Source organism: Oncorhynchus masou, chromosome 24 (genome assembly GCF_036934945.1).
Source record: "Oncorhynchus masou masou isolate Uvic2021 chromosome 24, UVic_Omas_1.1, whole genome shotgun sequence".
In the NCBI taxonomy this organism is placed as follows: domain Eukaryota; kingdom Metazoa; phylum Chordata; class Actinopteri; order Salmoniformes; family Salmonidae; genus Oncorhynchus; species Oncorhynchus masou.
The window spans coordinates 83,368,386-83,385,039 of NC_088235.1; the positions used below are offsets into that span (position 1 = coordinate 83,368,386).

A 16,654-nucleotide genomic window follows, 5' to 3' on the forward strand; every position below is an offset into this window, starting at 1 on the left:
CTGAAAAAGAAAGAAAGTGGGAACATAAACAACTAGGCTTGTCAGACAGCCAAGGATGCGCACTCTGAAAATGGGCTTAAGTCGAAGACAATATTGTGAGAGCTGGCTTGGACTCGCTGAGTCAGCCAACAACTCTAAAGAGTGTACAAAAGATCATAGGTAGTTTAAGTCTTGAGTTTCACATTTCTCATACTACACACACCCAGAAGACAACAACAGACCACAGATTTGTCCATTTGCCTCAGCCAGTTGAGAGACCTAGGAACCTCACATGCTGATTAAACACTGCCCAGCCCTACCATGGTGAAAATATTGGATATGAAGGGCATTCACAATATGAACAAAACATCAATCATTTTAGTGACAGATTCTTACCATAAGTGTTTTTAATTAACCCAGCAATAGCAACATTTGAGTTTTGTTACAAAAGAGATCACTAGCCTAACCAGCAACAGGTCACTTCTGGGTCAGTGTCATAAATCTGTTTATTGCTTGAGGAAGAGGAAGTGGTGGGCACTGATCTGCAAGGGAAAAGTACAGTATGGACTACTGTACCAGATATACAGGAAACACCAACATTAAGTGTCTTAATAGAGCATTGGGCCGCCACGAACCAGAACAGCTTCAATGCACCTTGGCATAGATTCTACAAGTGTCTGGAACTCTACTGGAGAGATGCGTCATTCTTCCATGAGAAATTCCATCATTGGTGTTTTGTTGATGGTGGTGGAAAACGCTGTCTCAGTCGCTGATCCAGAATCTCCTATAAGTGTTCAATTGGGTTGAGGACCAGTGACTGAGATGGCCGTAGGCATATGGTTGACATTGTTTTCATGCTCATCAAACCATTCAGTGACCACTCGTGCCCTGTGAGAGCATAGTCATGGTAGCCAAAATATTGGCCTGCCCAGCATTTTTATACATGACCCTAAGCATGATGTTAATTGCTTAATTAACTCAGGAATATGTTACATCACTGTGTTCACTGTGCAATGCAACTCCTTCAAGGTACTTTTTAGTTAAAATATTTGTTTGATGTGTGTGTGTGTGAGAGAGAGAGAGAGAGAGAGAGAGAGAGAGAGAGAGAGAATATCACACAAATATTCTTCAAATACTGAGAGTGCAGTGGTCCCGAAGACTCCCCTTCTGCCTATTCATTGCCCAACTTTTGCTGGAGCAATGATTTCTCCCCACCCGGCAGAAACCCTCAGAACTATGTGGATTAACTGCTGCTGCTGCTGCTGTTGCTGCCTGGAATCAACCAAGCAAGATCCCTCATCGCCCACATGGGTTCAGCTTTATAAATAACGGTCCTCACTTCACTTAACTGAATCTAACAAATGGGGGGAAATGTCTGGATCCTTGACAGTTTCTTCATTATAACCTCAATACAATTAAACAAGGAAATATCCCCCAATAATGTTGTTAATTCAAAAGATTTTACTTTACTGAGAAATCAACACCATGACAAAATGCCACGTTCTGACTACCTGATAATTCCATGCAAATGTTCGAGTTGTGCAAAATTACTTTAAATAGCTGGAAAATCGATATGTAAGACTTCGAATGAAGTCGTCAACCATTTTTACGGAATCGACTGTAATCTCATAACATAGACAAAAGTGAACACTAGGTTTATGAAATATGAGTTTAAAATAAGTTTCAAATTAGGGTCCAGTACCTTTTCCTTCTCCCTGTCCAAGTTCACTATGGTCACCTTTCAGGGTTTCTGGTGTCTTTCTCTTGGTTTACTTCAAGACGTGTCAGTTACCTTGAAAAGTTATGTCTGTATTGAGCGGATGATCGTACAGTGAGCGGACCTCTCTTGCTCCCAGGGTCTCACTGCCACAGATACGCGCTGGATGTCTGCGCGCTCGCTCTCACTGCTGCGTACTAAACCAGGAAGTAAAAATGGTAATGGCCGCGTCTGTACACTAGGCACAGAGGAGCTACACCAAAGATTTTTGTGATACCGTGCTTCAGAAAACGAAGGGCCCCAAGAAGGGGATGTTTTAAAACACAACTATAACCAAAATTCTGCAATAACATATGCATACATTAATTTTATTCTTCATGGTCGACTTATTTTATAATATACTAGTTCGATTAAAAAGTTTAGGCTACATGCATTCTTTGAAAGAAATGCGACTTCCATAATAGTAATAGCCTAATAACGCAGTTTACAGCTGGCTCTTAGATTGGACTCTAGTCAAAATAAACGTTCTATAACAGTGACCATGTTCTTTTGGGGGGGATGCCCAATTGATTCGTAAAACCTAAATAGTATTTCAAATATGCATAGCTAGCATACAGTTGAAGTCAGAAGTTTACATACACCTTAGCCAAATATAATTAAACTCAGTTTTATCACAATTCCTGACATGTAATCCTAGTAAAAAATTCCCTGTTTTAGGTCAGCTGGGATCACCACTTTATTTTAAGAATGTGAAATGTCAGAATAATAGTAGAGAGAATGATCTATTTGAGCTTTTATTTATTTAATTCCCAATGGGACAGAGGTTTACATACTCTCAATTAGTATTTGGTAGCATTGCCTCTAAATTGTTTAACTTGGGTCAAACGTTTCGGGTAGCCTTCCACAAGCTACCCACAATAAGTTGGGTGAATTTTGAACCATTCCTACTGACAGAGCTGGTGTAACTGAATCAGGTTTGTAGGCCTTCTTGCTCACGCACGCTTTTTCAGTTCTGCCCACAAATGTTCTATGGGATTGAGGTCAGGGCTTTGTGATGGCCACTCCAATACCCTGACTTTGTTGTCCTTAAGCCATTTTGCCACAACTTTGGAAGTATGCTTGGGGTCATTGTCCAATTGGAAGACCCATTTGCGACCAAGCTTTAACTTCCTGACTGATGTCTAGAGATGTTGCTTCAATATATCCACATCATTTTCCTTCCCCGTGATGCCATCTATTTTGTGAAGTGCACCAGTCCCTCCTGCAGCAAAGCACCACCACAACATGATGCTGCCACCCCCGTGCTTCACGGTTGGGATGGTGTTCTTCGGCTTGCAAGCCTCCCCTTTCTCCTCCTATCATAATGATGGTCATTATAGCCAAACAGTTCTATTGTTGTTTCATCCGAGGACATTTCTCCAAAAACTACGATCTTTGTCCCCATGTGCAGTTCAAAACGTAGTCTGGCTTTTTATGGCGGTTTTGGAGCAGTGGCTTCTTCCTTACTGAGTGGCCTTTCCTGTTTATGTCAATATAGTTTACTGTGGATATGGATACTTTTGTACCTGTTTCCTCCGGCATCTTCACAAGCTCCTTTGCTGTTGTTCTGGGATTGATTTGCACTTTTTGCACCAAAGTACGTTCATCTCTAGGAGACAAAACGCGTCTCTTTCCTGAGCGGTATGACCACTGCGTGGTCCCATGTTGTTTATACCTGCATAATATTGTTTGTACAGATGAACGTGGTACCTTCAGGCATTTGGAAATTGCTCCCAAAGATGAACCAGACTTGTGGAGGTCCACAATTGTCTTCTGAGGTCTTGGCTGATTTCTCTTCATTTTCCCATGATGTCAAGCAAAGACGCACTGAGTTTGAATGTAGGCCTTGAAATACATCCACAGGTACACCTCCAATTGACTCAAATGATGTCAGTTAGCCTATCAGAAGCTTCTAAAGCCATTACATCATTTTCTGGAATTTTCCAAGTTGTTTAAAGGCACAGTCAACTTAGTGTATGTTAACTTCTGACCCACTGGGATTGTGATACAGTGAATTATAAGTGAAATAATCTGTCTGTAAACGATTGTTGGAAAAATGACTTATGTCATGCACAAAGTAGATGTCCTAACCGACTTGCCAAAACTATAGTTTGCTAACAAGAAATGTGTGTAGTGGTTGAAAAACAAGTTTTAATGACTCCAACCTAAGTGTCTGTAAACTTCTGACTTCAACTGTATGCGTCTGAAAGTGGGCTTTGTGAAATTGGTGGGTGTATGGAAATCTATAACAGCTAATTGGGCAGATTGGTTGCCACTCAAGGCCGTTTTAGAAGTGGCTGCTTGCTGCTTCCTTGTAGCATTTTACCTAACCCTCAGTAACCATTTTCCTAACCTTAAGTGCATTGTCCTAACCTGTTAGGTTAGTTCTCCTAACCTGCCATGTTAATTATCTTAACCGGCTATGCTAACCTGCTACGTTAGTCCTAACCTACCCAGTTAATTCTCCTAACCTGCCCCATTAATTCTCATAACCTGCCTAACTGGCTTAGATAAGAGCCAATTTATGCTTGATCTGAAAACGTGGTCAGAGACTCCTTATGGAGGGTGTTCATGCAACAGCGGAGACTCCTGAGGCACGCAGTGGCCAAATTGAGCTCTGTCCCGCATCACTTTGTGCCTCCAATATTTTTTAACAACGCGGTGTGCTCCGTAGAGCACCACAGTAACATGATTGTTTGACAGTAGGTGGGGGCGGGAGGTCCTGTATAAACACAAACTCACTTCCTTGATAAATTCCTTCACAACAGCTCTGCTCAACAGCTCTGCGCTGCTCAGCAATGCAAGATCATTTTGAATGCCCTGACTTCTGCAGAGGCCGTATCACCATAAATGCTGCACAGCCAATGCAGACAACGGATTGACCATGCAGCACCTTTAAGATGTTAAGCAGTACTCCCTAAAAACACCCCACTTCGATACAGCTATGACTTTTCGTAGCAGGTTAGGCATATGGTTAGGGTTAGCGAAAATGTTTTCCTAACCAGCAGCATGTCCTATTAATTTGAAAGATAAAAAATAAATAGGTATTTTAATCGGAGTATTCATTGATCATGACCTTACTCCGATTAAGATAATCCGAGTAAGGTATTTACATTACTAATACCATACATGTAAACCCTGAATGTGGTTGAAACGCACTGCCTAGGTTAGGCTGCCTAATGTTGGCCTGGTGGGGATATTCTTATTCTTCAGATTAGATGATGTCTGGTGGTGATGGTTGCTGTAGGTGCTAATATGGCCTAATAGTAACAAATAAAATAACATTTTATTTGTCCCATGCTTCATAAACAACAGGTGTAGATTAACAGTGAAATGCTGATTTACGTGCCCCTCCCAGCAACACGGAGAGAAATAATAGAAAAGTAAAACACGTAATAATCTATACCTGGTGTACCAGTACAGAGTCGATATGCAGGGGTACGAGGTAATTGAGGTAGAAATGTACATATAACTATAAATAAAGTAATAATGAACAGTAGCATCAGCGTATGTGATGAGTCAAAAAGTTAGTCCAAAAAGGGTTAATGCAGATAGTCCGGGTAGCAATTTGGTTAACTATATAACTAACTATTTAGCAGTCTTGTAAAGGGCCGTACGCATTACCCTTTGTAGTGCCTCGCGGTCAGATGCCAAGCAGTTATCATACCAAGCGGGGACGCGGCAAGTCAAGATGCTCTCAATAGTGCAGCTGTAGAACGTTTTGAGGATCTGAGGTCCATGACAAATCTTTTCAGCCTCCTGAGAGGGAAGAGGCATTGTCGTGCCGTGTTTATGACTGTGTTGGTTTGTTTAGACCATGATAGATCCTTATTCATGTGGACACCGAGGAACCCGCTCCACTACAGCCCTGTTGATATGAATGGGGACATGCTCGGCCCTCCGTTTGCAGTAATCCACTATCAGCTCCTATGTCTTGCTGACGTTGAAGGAGAAGTTGTTGTCCTGGCACCGTACTGCAAGGTCTCTGACCTCCTCCCTATAGGCTGTCTCATCGTCGTAGGTGATCAGGCTTACCACCGTTGTGTCGTCAGCACGCAGTCGTGGGTGAAGAGGGAGTACAGGAGGGGGCTAAGCATGCACCCCTGAGGAGCCCCTGTGTCGACGATCAGCGTGGTGGGTGGCCCATCAAGAAGTCCAGGATCAAGTTGAAGAGGGAGGTGTTCAGTCCCAGGGTCCTTAGCTTAGTGATGAGCTAGCTTGGAGGGCACTGTGGTGTTGAAAGCTGAGCTGTATTAAATGAGCAGCATTCTCACATAAGTGTTTGTCTTGTCCAGGTGGGAAAGGGCCATGAGGGGTGCAATAGAACTTGCATCATCTTTGGATCTGTTAGGGAGGTATGTGAATTGGAGTGGGCTGTCTCATTGGTAGTGTAGTAAGATGGTGCCGACAGATTTGGCAGTTTTGCTTCTATCTCCTAAGCAACTTTGCAGTATTTATTTTGTTGTTGTATCATTGTTTACATTATTAGTCCAGAACATTTTTTGTGTTTTACATACAGCCGGAAATAATTATGGGATATCAGAGCGGCACAAGCATTTCGCTACACCCGCAATAACATCTGCTAAATATGTATATGTGACCAATTCAATCTTATTTTATTTGGTGTGAGCCATGACCAGCCTTTCAAAGCATTTCATGGCTACAGTTGTGAGTGCTTCGGGGCGATTGTTATTTAGACAAGTTATCTTGGCATTCTTGGGCACAGGGACTATGGTGGTCTGCTTGAAACACGTAGGTATTACAGGTTGGGTCAGTGTGTCGCACCCTGATCTGTTTTACCTGTCTTTGTTTATTGTCTCCAACCCCTCCAGGTGTCGTCCATCTTCCCTGTTGCCAGTTCGTCTTGTCTGTCACGTTTACCAGCATTTTGTCCTGTCAGCTCCTGTCTTTTCCCAGCCTCTCTTTTTTTTCGCCCTCCTGGTTTTTGACCCTTGCCCATCCTGACCGTAAACCTCCCACCTGACCACTCTGCCTGCCCCTGACCCCGAGCCTGCCTACTGTCCGGTACCTCTGCCCCTATCTGGATTTCCGACCTCTGCCTGACCTGACACTGAGCCTGCCTGCCGCCCTGTACCTTTGCCTCTGTTTGCTGCAATAAACATTGTTACTTCGACACAGTCTGGACTTGGGTCTTACCTGATTCCTGATACAGGGAGAGGTTGCCAGCTGGTCAGCTCATGCTATGAGTACGCGTTCTGGTAATCCGTCTGGCCCTGCAGCCTTGTGAATGTTAACCTGTTTAAAGGTCTTACTGACATCGTCTACGGGGAGTGTGATCACACAGTCATCCGGAACAGATGATGCTCTCATGCATGGTTCAGTGTTGCTTGCATCAAAGCGAGCATAGAAGACATTTAGTAGACAACTGTAGTAGTAACAGCAACTTGCCAGCGTTATTATCCTACTTAATTCCTTTGCATGTCTCCTATGCATATTACACATACACTTGACTTGTTATTAGTGGTAGTAGTTAGGTCTACCTGAATAGTTAATCCAGACCGCCCTCTGTAGGTGATTTTGAGGGCATGCACTAGCCCTGTTCTGACATGTAGCCTCCAACAAAGAGATATCTGAAAGATATCTGAGATATCTGAAATGGAATGCTGTTCCATGTAACCATTAAAACCACCATAGCCTCGCTGCTGGAGGGCCGTGGTTCGACAGTTGGATACAGAAAACTGGGTCAGCTGTGTCAGATGGTTGTAAATATTGAAATTGTGCTATTTTTTATTTCTGCCTTTTCATGAAACAAAAGGTAGTATAGTAGAAAGGGTTTCATGTAGCTGAGGTGAGGAAGTAGCTTAGTGAAGATTCCAGGGCTGTATCAATCAACCCACATAGTTTTCCTGAACCCTCACTCGTGCCCTCACTCAGCAGTCTGATGCATATTCTCTGTCACCTATACAGATCGACAGACTCAGCAGCTCTCTGTCTCTGAGGCCAATCTACTAAGATCTCTGACTTCTTTCCTCAGTTCCAGTGAAATAGTGTATGGTGAGTCCATCTCATTTAAAAAGCCAGTTCTGTCTTTTTGTTCACTCATTTTCAGTTGAGGAATTAGGATGAATCTCTTTTAACCAAATCAAGGATTTTGTTTCGGATGTATTTTGGAGATGGAAAAAAGATCAAGTTGAAAGTCTATTACTTGAATGTACTTTGAAGTATACAATACAATAGTTTAGATCGCATTTATATCAATAATATATGTAAAAGATTGTTCTTGAAATGTTCCTTTTCTATGACTTGTTTCCTTATAACCAGTGTCTTAAACAGATTTAAAACTGTTAATATGTTTCTATTAGAAGAGTTTGTGCTGTAACACAGGCAATATGGGTTCACCGCAGTGCGCAAAGACATTCTAGCTGTGGCTTCAAAAGTAGAGATTATATTTATAAATAGTTGCTTTCAATGTTTATATGAATAGAAAACCAAAAGTGGGTACGATTTTCAAGTAGACACACCCGTGTTTCATGTGTGTCGTTACTACTTGTAATTTTCTTTTGAATTATACTGTAGATTCTATTTTGAGACTTGCTGGCACTTGTAATCAGACAAATATTACAAAATAGGTTACTGTGCTTTGTATGAAAATAAGGGGCTATATTTTTATGACGTTTTAAACAGAGACTCATTCTCAACTAGATGACAGACTAACCTTCATACTTCTTTGAAATATTCTGAACATAATGCAATCCAGTAATGGGTTTTATAAGAATCTATAAGAAACAACTTGATTGGCCTGTTGGGATAGAGCCCTGGTTTAAACCTTACTGGCCAAGCTGTGCCTTGACGATGTGTGGCTGACTTGGGCAATTTCATTCTATATATTGTCTAACTCATTACAGAGGTGCCACAACCCAGATCACTAAGACTGATGTGTTGTCGTTCCAGGGAGAATTAGAGTTAGAGGTCACAAAATACTTGATTACCCTCTTGGGTTTGGTCTTAAGCTCGACTGGCTAAATATGGCTGGGTGAGGAGCAATTGTCAGCTACCCACCAAGTCAAGCATTTTGCAAGCTGCATGAAACAACAGCAGAACAAGAAATTCAAAAAGCTTGATTTGAAATCAGCAATAGTCTTCTACGTTTAGGAAAAATATGCGCATTAAGTCCCTTATTGATTTTCCATTGAAGTAAGCCATTTCTAAATATTATTTGTTTTCTAGGTAGCAGTCTCAGCCACATACTTTAAATGAACTACTTATTAGAGTCTTCCACCATTTTAATGTATGTTTGATGTTTGTAGGCCTATTTGTGGTTGTTTCTGCAAACACTGTAGGTGTTCTTAAGCAACATTGTGTGGTCTCTTTGTTCTCTAAAGGCCCACTATATAAAACACAACATTACCGCATTGAACACATTTATATTTAGTAGTAGCCAAAGCGATCCCTAAAAATAGCTAGGTATTGTGTATCTAATGATTTAGGAATGTTTTTGTTAGCATAACTTACAGAACAGATAATGTTTCTGATATAACGTTTATTTTCAATCATCTTTTGAACACTCTAATGGCAAAACATGATGGGCTATTATTTATATGACTATGATTACATATGAAATACATGGCAAATATGTATTATTGTTACAGGTCATGGCCATGTGCCAACGACTGAATTTAGCAAAGCTGAGTTTATTGCTTATAGTTGATTAATGTAAAAGCTAAACCAAGGGCCCTCTATCATGTTATCCTCTGTGGTACAGTGGACAAGGCATTTCTATTTTAGAGCTCACAGTCACAAGGACTTGCATGGGAAAAGTTGTGCGTCAGAACACAGTTCTGCTATCTCTCCGCTCTTTAAATCTATGGCCTTCAGCCTGCCGAGAGGACCTGGGACTCCTCTAAGGGTCGTCCAGTTCAACCGTCCAACCTGCTGGTACTGTATGCCCTATATTGGCTCAGCTGTAAACCCCAACCAACCTCCGGGCAAAGCACTACTGAGAATGCAGGGTCTACCATGGGAGAATATAGGCCTACAGCTGGTTTTGATGTGAGTTTAATGTCTTGTGGGAAAAAAGTAATTTTGTTGGAATGTCACGTTTGAATATTAACTGCATGGGTAATGTTTGTAGAAGTGTATTGGAAAAAGTGCTGATGCAGTTCAATATCCATCACACTGTCAGTCTCTGTTTTGTAAAGTAACATCTGGGTTGCTCTATATATTGTTAGGGAAATTTGTCTTGGTTGGTTTGTTTTCCTTATGAAGCAGTATAACATTCAAAAATAGTTTTATTAAGCAATAAGGTCTGAGGAGTTGTGGTATATGGCCAACATACCACGGCTAAGGGCTGTTCTTGTGCACGACGCAACACGGAGTGCCTGGACACAGCCCTTAGCCGTGGTATATTGGCCATTTATAAAAGAGATTATAAACTAGGTGGTTCGATCCCTGAATGCTGATTGGCTGAAAGCCGTGGCATATCAGACCGTATACCATGGGTATGACAAAATGTTTATTTTTACTGCTGTAATTATGTTGGTAACCAATTTATAATAGCAATAAGGAACCTTGGGTGTTTGTGATATTCTGTATGGCTAATATAAAACGGTTAAGGGCTGTGTATCCAGGCACTCTGCGTTGCGTTGTACATAAGAACAGCTCTTAGCCGTGGTATATTGGCCATAAACCACACCCCCTCAGGCCTTATTGCTTTAATATATAGTGTATTCCCTTATCAGAAGTTTATCTCCATTTAGGTTTTCTGTTCTGGACTGGAAGGAAAGAAACATCAGGGAAGAGAATTGGGGTGGTCAAAAGTAAACAGCATATTTATGCTCCGATTACTGAGCTAATGGTGAGACATTTATGGTTTTGTCTATGTGTTCACTCATAAATTCAGGGAACTAGAAAAGAAAATGTGGACATTTCCTCGTCAACAAGTCTCTTGTTGACAATACATCTTCTTCTCTGACAGATTGGTTTTTATGCTCAACATCTTTCCATTTGCATGGGAACTGACTTTCATGGCTATTCTCAAGTACATTATTCTGTCGTTCAGACTTTTAGCTGATTCAGCTCATAAAATACAAAGATAAGAAAGACAGGAAATAAAACTAAACACAAGTCAGTTTTAGCCATTCACATCAATGGAATTTCAGAAATGTCAACAAGTGCATACTAAAGGCACAGTTTTGACAGTACAACATGTCTTTGTATCACTGTCCCTTTACTGTGGTGAGTGGGGATTTGAAGCTCTCAGGCCATGGTGGAGTTTCTGTATGCTGCGGCACATTGCGTCTCTCTGTGGCTCTGTGTCTGTGTGTCCGGCGTGAATGTGAGCATACTGTCACAGGTACTGTACGTCCAGGAAACTGTGGTTGAATCACAACACAGTTTTAAAAGCATAAACACAAACATAGACACACATAGACAACGTTGACCCAGTCTTTACCTTCACCCTCATTTTGACATATCTCACCTCATAGAATCCTTTCACAAAGCACAGGACTTCATCTCTAAAACAATACATCAAATATTGGCCATGGGCCATAAGTTTGCACTTTTTTACAAGACAAATAGGAATGAAGAGTTCCCGTAAGGAGCTGCTAGTATATTGTGTATCATGTAATAAACTGATGTTTGATTTTAGCAGTTGATTCAAACTACAAACCAAACCAAGGAAAACCACCCTGACCTATGACTCACACCAACAGTTAACATTTTTGATTTGCTAAAGCTTCCATTTTCCAAAATGAGGCTGTCAATTTAAACGGAAAAGAGGAAGTTATGTGAAAACCGCAAATAGAAAACTCAGTACATCACTATGCTAACTGATCCAACTGTTTATTTTGCCTGCTAGACTTCTTTTATTTCTGCTTCTGTGCGTGAATATCATGTCATCTTGATAGTTGTCTGGTGTGCGTTTAAAAAGTTATGATACTCATCTGTGTCTTACCCACCAACAGGCATTTTCCACTTGTTATCAAATAAAGCTACCTCACAGCAGAGCAGACACCAGCTGCTTTGATGGTAATTGCACAGACTGCAGTCTACACTTCTTTTAAATTCTCCTGATAGTCAGAATAAAGCACAAATTAGTTTAAACAAATACTGATGGGGGATACAACTGAAATATTTTGTTTCTGTATTTTCATGTGTCTATAAAGGGCATTTGTTTTCATAATCTTCATGGAAATGTGCAGCAGTTTGTTGAACAGCTCAGGGAAAATGTGAGAAACAGCAGCACCTGTTCAACGTCAGAGTGAGAAACTGAAGACTTGGAGAAGGAGGATGGGGGCGGGTGCATTTCCTGTTGTGGCTGTGCTTGACACCAGTCTGTGCCGGTGTAGAGAAACACGCATAGCCTACTATTTCTCTCACTTACTGCACCCAGAACAGCCCAACCACATAAATACCCCAGATACTCCTCTGGATCCCTGAGATGGAGTTTCTGATGAAGACTGTAGACTGTCATCAACAACCTCAATTAGAGAAAAACAACGATCTGGAAAACATACTGTAGTTAGCATTACTTATGGTCATTTGAATATTGTGAAAATAATAATGCATTATTATTTTCCATTCTCTCTCTGTATAGATCTTTAATCGGGAGCTTCCAGACATCTCCAACCCTTCCAACTGAGGAGTCTTCCCTCGTACTTCCTGAGGAGACTCAGACATGGCGACAGACCCTGCGACAGAACTGCCATTCTTCTACGGCAGCATCAGTCGCTCGGAGGCCGAGGAGCACCTGAAGCTGGCAGGCATGGCAGACGGGCTGTTCTTGCTGCGCCAGTGTCTTCGGAGCCTGGGCGGCTACGTGATCTCCCTGATATGGGACATGGACTTCCACCACTACTCTGTGGAGAAACAACTCAATGGCACCTACTGTATTGCGGGTGGCAAGCCCCACTGTGGGCCAGCGGAGCTCTGTGAGTTCTACAGTAAGGACTCAGATGGCCTGGTGTGCAATCTGAAGAAGCCCTGTCTGCGCTCACCAGACAACCCCATTAGAGCAGGTGTATTTGATAACCTGAGGGACAACATGCTGAGGGAGTATGTACGACAGACATGGAACCTGGAGGTGAGGGTTAGCTGAAGAATAGGCAGCAGGGTCACACCAACAGCATCTCTGATGCCCTGTAGAACCTTGGCACGAGTAGGATAACTGTTATTAGTCTGCTGGCCCTGCTGGCCCTGTGTAGGCTCAGGTTGACTAACTGTCTATCTGTGTTCAGGGGGAGGCCATGGAGCAGGCCATCATCAGCCAGGCCCCACAGCTGGAGAAGCTGATCGCCACCACTGCCCATGAGAGGATGCCCTGGTACCACGGCAAGATCCCTCGCCAGGAGGGGGAGAGGCGACTCTATTCCAGGGCACAGCCAGACGGAAAGTTCCTGTGAGTCATTTAATATATTTTAGTTCAATTCCATCCAAAAGTCCCTGTCGTGGTAATTCTTAGACAGGGACACTCAAAGTCAATCTTAAATGAGTCATTATTTACAATCAGCGCACTGGAGAGGTTCCAACCAACTTGATGCACCACAGGGAACGTCTGTCAGGAGCTCTAACGGGGCAGTCCCATTAGTTCCCTTATATACAAACATATATATATTAGTTCCCTTATATACAAACATATATATTAGTTCCCTTATATACAAACATAACAATTTACATCACATCCCAAAACACCTTCAACAATGATTCTAATGTTTTTTTTTCTCATCAGAGTCAGAGACAGGGAAGAGTCCGGCACCTTTGCCCTTTCTTTGATGTACGGAAAAACGGCCTACCATTACCAGATCCTACATGACAAATCAGGGAAGTACTCCATGCCAGAGGGAACCAAATTTGACACTGTGTGGCAGGTAGACTGTTCTGTCTTCTTCAACAAATTGGTTCAAATGTATTATGTCTGCTACCTCATGTTAAAGTTTACCTCACTCTCGCTCCCTTCTACACTGCAGCTGGTTGAGTATCTTAAGATGAAGCCTGATGGGCTAGTGACAGTTCTGAGGGAACCATGTGTGAACCGCAGCAATGCCAAACGTACTGAACCAACATTTTGTTCTCAAGTGAATCAAAATCATCACATTCTTCTTATCCTTTCACAAAATGTGTCCCCAATGCAATTTAATTAATTGTCTTATTTTTCAAATGCATTTTCAGAGACTCCGGTTGTGCCCTCAGGGGTGAGTGTCAAGAACATTTTATAATTTATCCATGGTAGATACAGTACTTTCCAACTTCATTCACACAGATCTACTGAATACAGTACATTTCTTTCAGCGGTTGTCCAGAACAAATAGATACACACCGCCACCTGGAGGTAGGTCACTAACATTACAACAGACACACGTGGCCTTTCCACCAAAATACACATTAAAAAATCATTGAATGTGTCTTTATGTCATTTACCTGTGGTTTGGCCCTTTCTTACAGTACCTCTTGGGGGCTCCACGGAAGTCAACATTTCGCCCCCCACAGACCGTCAGATGCTGCCCATGGACTGCAGTGAATTTGTCAACCCTTACCATGACCCCAACGACCTGAAGAAGTTCTTCATCAATAGGGAGCAGCTGATGATTGACGAGGTGGAGCTCGGCTCAGGCAACTTTGGCTGTGTCAAGAAAGGAGTCTTCAAGACAAATAAGTGAGGGGGGGTGGGGGGTGCTGCTTCTTGGATGAATGAAAACAAAAGATCAGAACCTGAGTTTAGAACCAATAACCTCATGCCTAGAGCCACTTATAACAACTGGTAACTACGTTTTATGTCACAGAGGTGTATAATTATTTTTATTGAGAAAGTGAGCTGACCAGGAAAAACTCTGAACCCTAGTTAGAGGCTAACATTTAGAGCAACATGGGGCCCTATTGATAACATATCACAAATGATTGTGTGCTTCCAGGGGCCACACGGATGTGGCCATCAAGGTGCTGAAGAGTGAGAATGAGAAGCTGGTGAAAGATGAGATGATGAGGGAGGCGGAGATCATGCACCAACTGAGTAACCCTTACATCGTCCGCATGCTGGGGCTCTGCCAGGCTGAGTGCCTGATGCTGGTGATGGAGATGGCTTCTGCTGGGCCACTCAACAAGTTCCTCTCCACCAATAAGTAAGGGCAATTATTTCACACGTGTAGTACAGTATATCATCAGGCATGTTTTTCTCTTAATAGTGACATTGATCATAGAGAGTTATGGAAATGCAATTAATGATAGCCCTGCTATTACTCAAACAGTGATGATGAGCTCAGAAAAGTGAAGCTAAATACCATGAGAATTGAGTTTATTTGAGTTCCCTTTCTGTCTCTCTACCTCTCAGGGATAAGGTCACAGTGGAGAACATTGTGGGGCTGATGCACCAGGTGTCTATGGGAATGAAGTACCTGGAGGAGAAGAACTTTGTGCACAGAGACCTGGCAGCTCGCAATGTCCTGCTGGTCAACCAACAGTTCGCCAAGATCAGCGACTTTGGCCTGTCCAAGGCTTTGGGTGCTGATGACAACTATTACAAGGTAGAAGTCTCTTGCATGTGTCATGTGCTATAATGTTAAGTTGCTCTGTTTTATATAGTTAAATTATGCAGTTCTTCATATGTACATTATTCATGTGGTATGGTAAGCATGTGTGTGCGTGGGTACATAGGCACGCACTGCAGGAAAATGGCCGCTGAAGTGGTATGCTCCAGAATGCATGAATTTCCACAAATTCTCCAGCAAGAGTGATGTCTGGAGCTTCGGTGTCACCATGTGGGAAGCCTTTTCTTTTGGAGGGAAACCATACAAGGTACTATCTGTACAGCAGCAGCAAGATCTATACACAACAAACATTTAAAGATGTATACTGCTGCCTAGTGGTTAGAAAGTTGGGCCAGTTACCGAAAGGTTGCAAGATCAAATCCCAGAGCTGACAAGGTAAAAACAAGGCAGTTAACCCACTGTTCCGAGCCTGTCATTGTAAATAAGAATTTGTTCTTAACTGACTTGCCTAGTTAAATAAAGGTTCAATAATAACAGCCTCCAACAAAGGAGCTGTTGAGATGATCTTCATCTTTCTTTTTATCACGTGATCAGAAAATGAAAGGTCCTGAGGTGATCAGTTTCATTGCCAGTGGGAGCCGCATGGAATGTCCATCTGGATGTCCAGATAAAATGTATGCTCTGATGAAGGACTGCTGGACATACAAGTAAGTGAGAAACCAGAGACCTATTCATTTTCACACCACATGCTACTAGACCACACTGCTGCCCAAAGGAGATCCATCAAGTCTAAAGTGTCTGATCTTTCTTTTCTCAGACACGAGGACCGGCCAGGCTTTGTGAAGGTGGAGGAGCGCATGCGAGGCTTTTATTACTCTATATCCAACAAAACTCTGCCTGAGGGGACCACAGACGCTGCTGAGCCTCTCAAATAGTCCAGGGACAAGATACACTCTGTCCCCACACCACACAATGCATTCTTTGAGACAGACAATGAGCCTCTTATGAACTGGGAACAAGCTGACGGCTTCAGAAACAGGCAGCAACAGTAAACAGCTAAACAAGCCTTATTGACGCAAATGTGAGTCTGTAATGAAAGTAATTCATATTACAACAGCCTTTTTTATTAGCTCAGGACTGCATCATTTGTTGGTTTGAATGTTTTGGAAGAAACTAAAAAAAATGGTACATGTTAGAATTGTAAAACTGCATATTGAAAGTGTAATTCCCTGAGAAAATAATTAGTTCTAGTGTGAATTCTGTTTCTATGTATGTGCTTCAGCTCTCTATACATTTGTTAATACGTCATGATGAATAAAACATGTCACAGAATATGGTGTATGTATATCAAGTAATTGAGGAAATTATTTTTTAATAAATTATGAAACAGACTTTAAGATCAGAAATATGGGATTCATTTCGTTTTTGAGTTATGAAATTGTCTACATTTTCACAATATCGGTTACCAAGTTTGTCA

The 16,654-nt window shown here is 42.0% G+C and overlaps 2 protein-coding genes across 7 annotated transcripts in view; one reads left to right on the forward strand and one right to left on the reverse strand.

Moving 5' to 3' along the window:
• The window catches only part of adamts10 (ADAM metallopeptidase with thrombospondin type 1 motif, 10), a 54,345-nt gene extending 52,489 nt beyond the window's left edge, over positions 1-1,856 (reverse strand). For both annotated transcript variants that reach the window (XM_064935289.1, XM_064935288.1), the window contains exon 1: positions 1,682-1,856. The gene's annotated coding sequence lies outside the window, so the exon portion shown is untranslated. The remainder of the gene's footprint in view (positions 1-1,681) is intronic.
• A 5,793-nt stretch (positions 1,857-7,649) lies between these two features.
• Positions 7,650-16,577, forward strand: LOC135512851 (tyrosine-protein kinase ZAP-70). Of its 5 annotated transcripts, XM_064935292.1 has the most exons (14): positions 7,650-7,750; positions 10,453-10,550; positions 11,662-11,725; positions 12,294-12,779; positions 12,934-13,094; positions 13,425-13,744; positions 13,865-13,887; positions 13,985-14,024; positions 14,138-14,348; positions 14,605-14,811; positions 15,021-15,213; positions 15,344-15,484; positions 15,772-15,884; positions 15,995-16,577. In XM_064935292.1, exons 4-14 carry the CDS (start codon positions 12,375-12,377, stop codon positions 16,110-16,112), a joined length of 1,932 nt encoding a protein of 643 aa, XP_064791364.1. In that variant the 5' UTR covers positions 7,650-7,750; positions 10,453-10,550; positions 11,662-11,725; positions 12,294-12,374; the 3' UTR covers positions 16,113-16,577. The 5 variants fall into 5 exon arrangements, with proteins under 5 accessions (XP_064791364.1, XP_064791365.1, XP_064791368.1 ...); XM_064935293.1 differs by lacking the exon at positions 10,453-10,550; XM_064935296.1 differs by lacking the exons at positions 10,453-10,550; positions 11,662-11,725 and having other exon boundaries at positions 13,425-13,563; positions 13,663-13,744.
• The last annotated feature ends 77 nt before the right edge of the window (positions 16,578-16,654 follow it).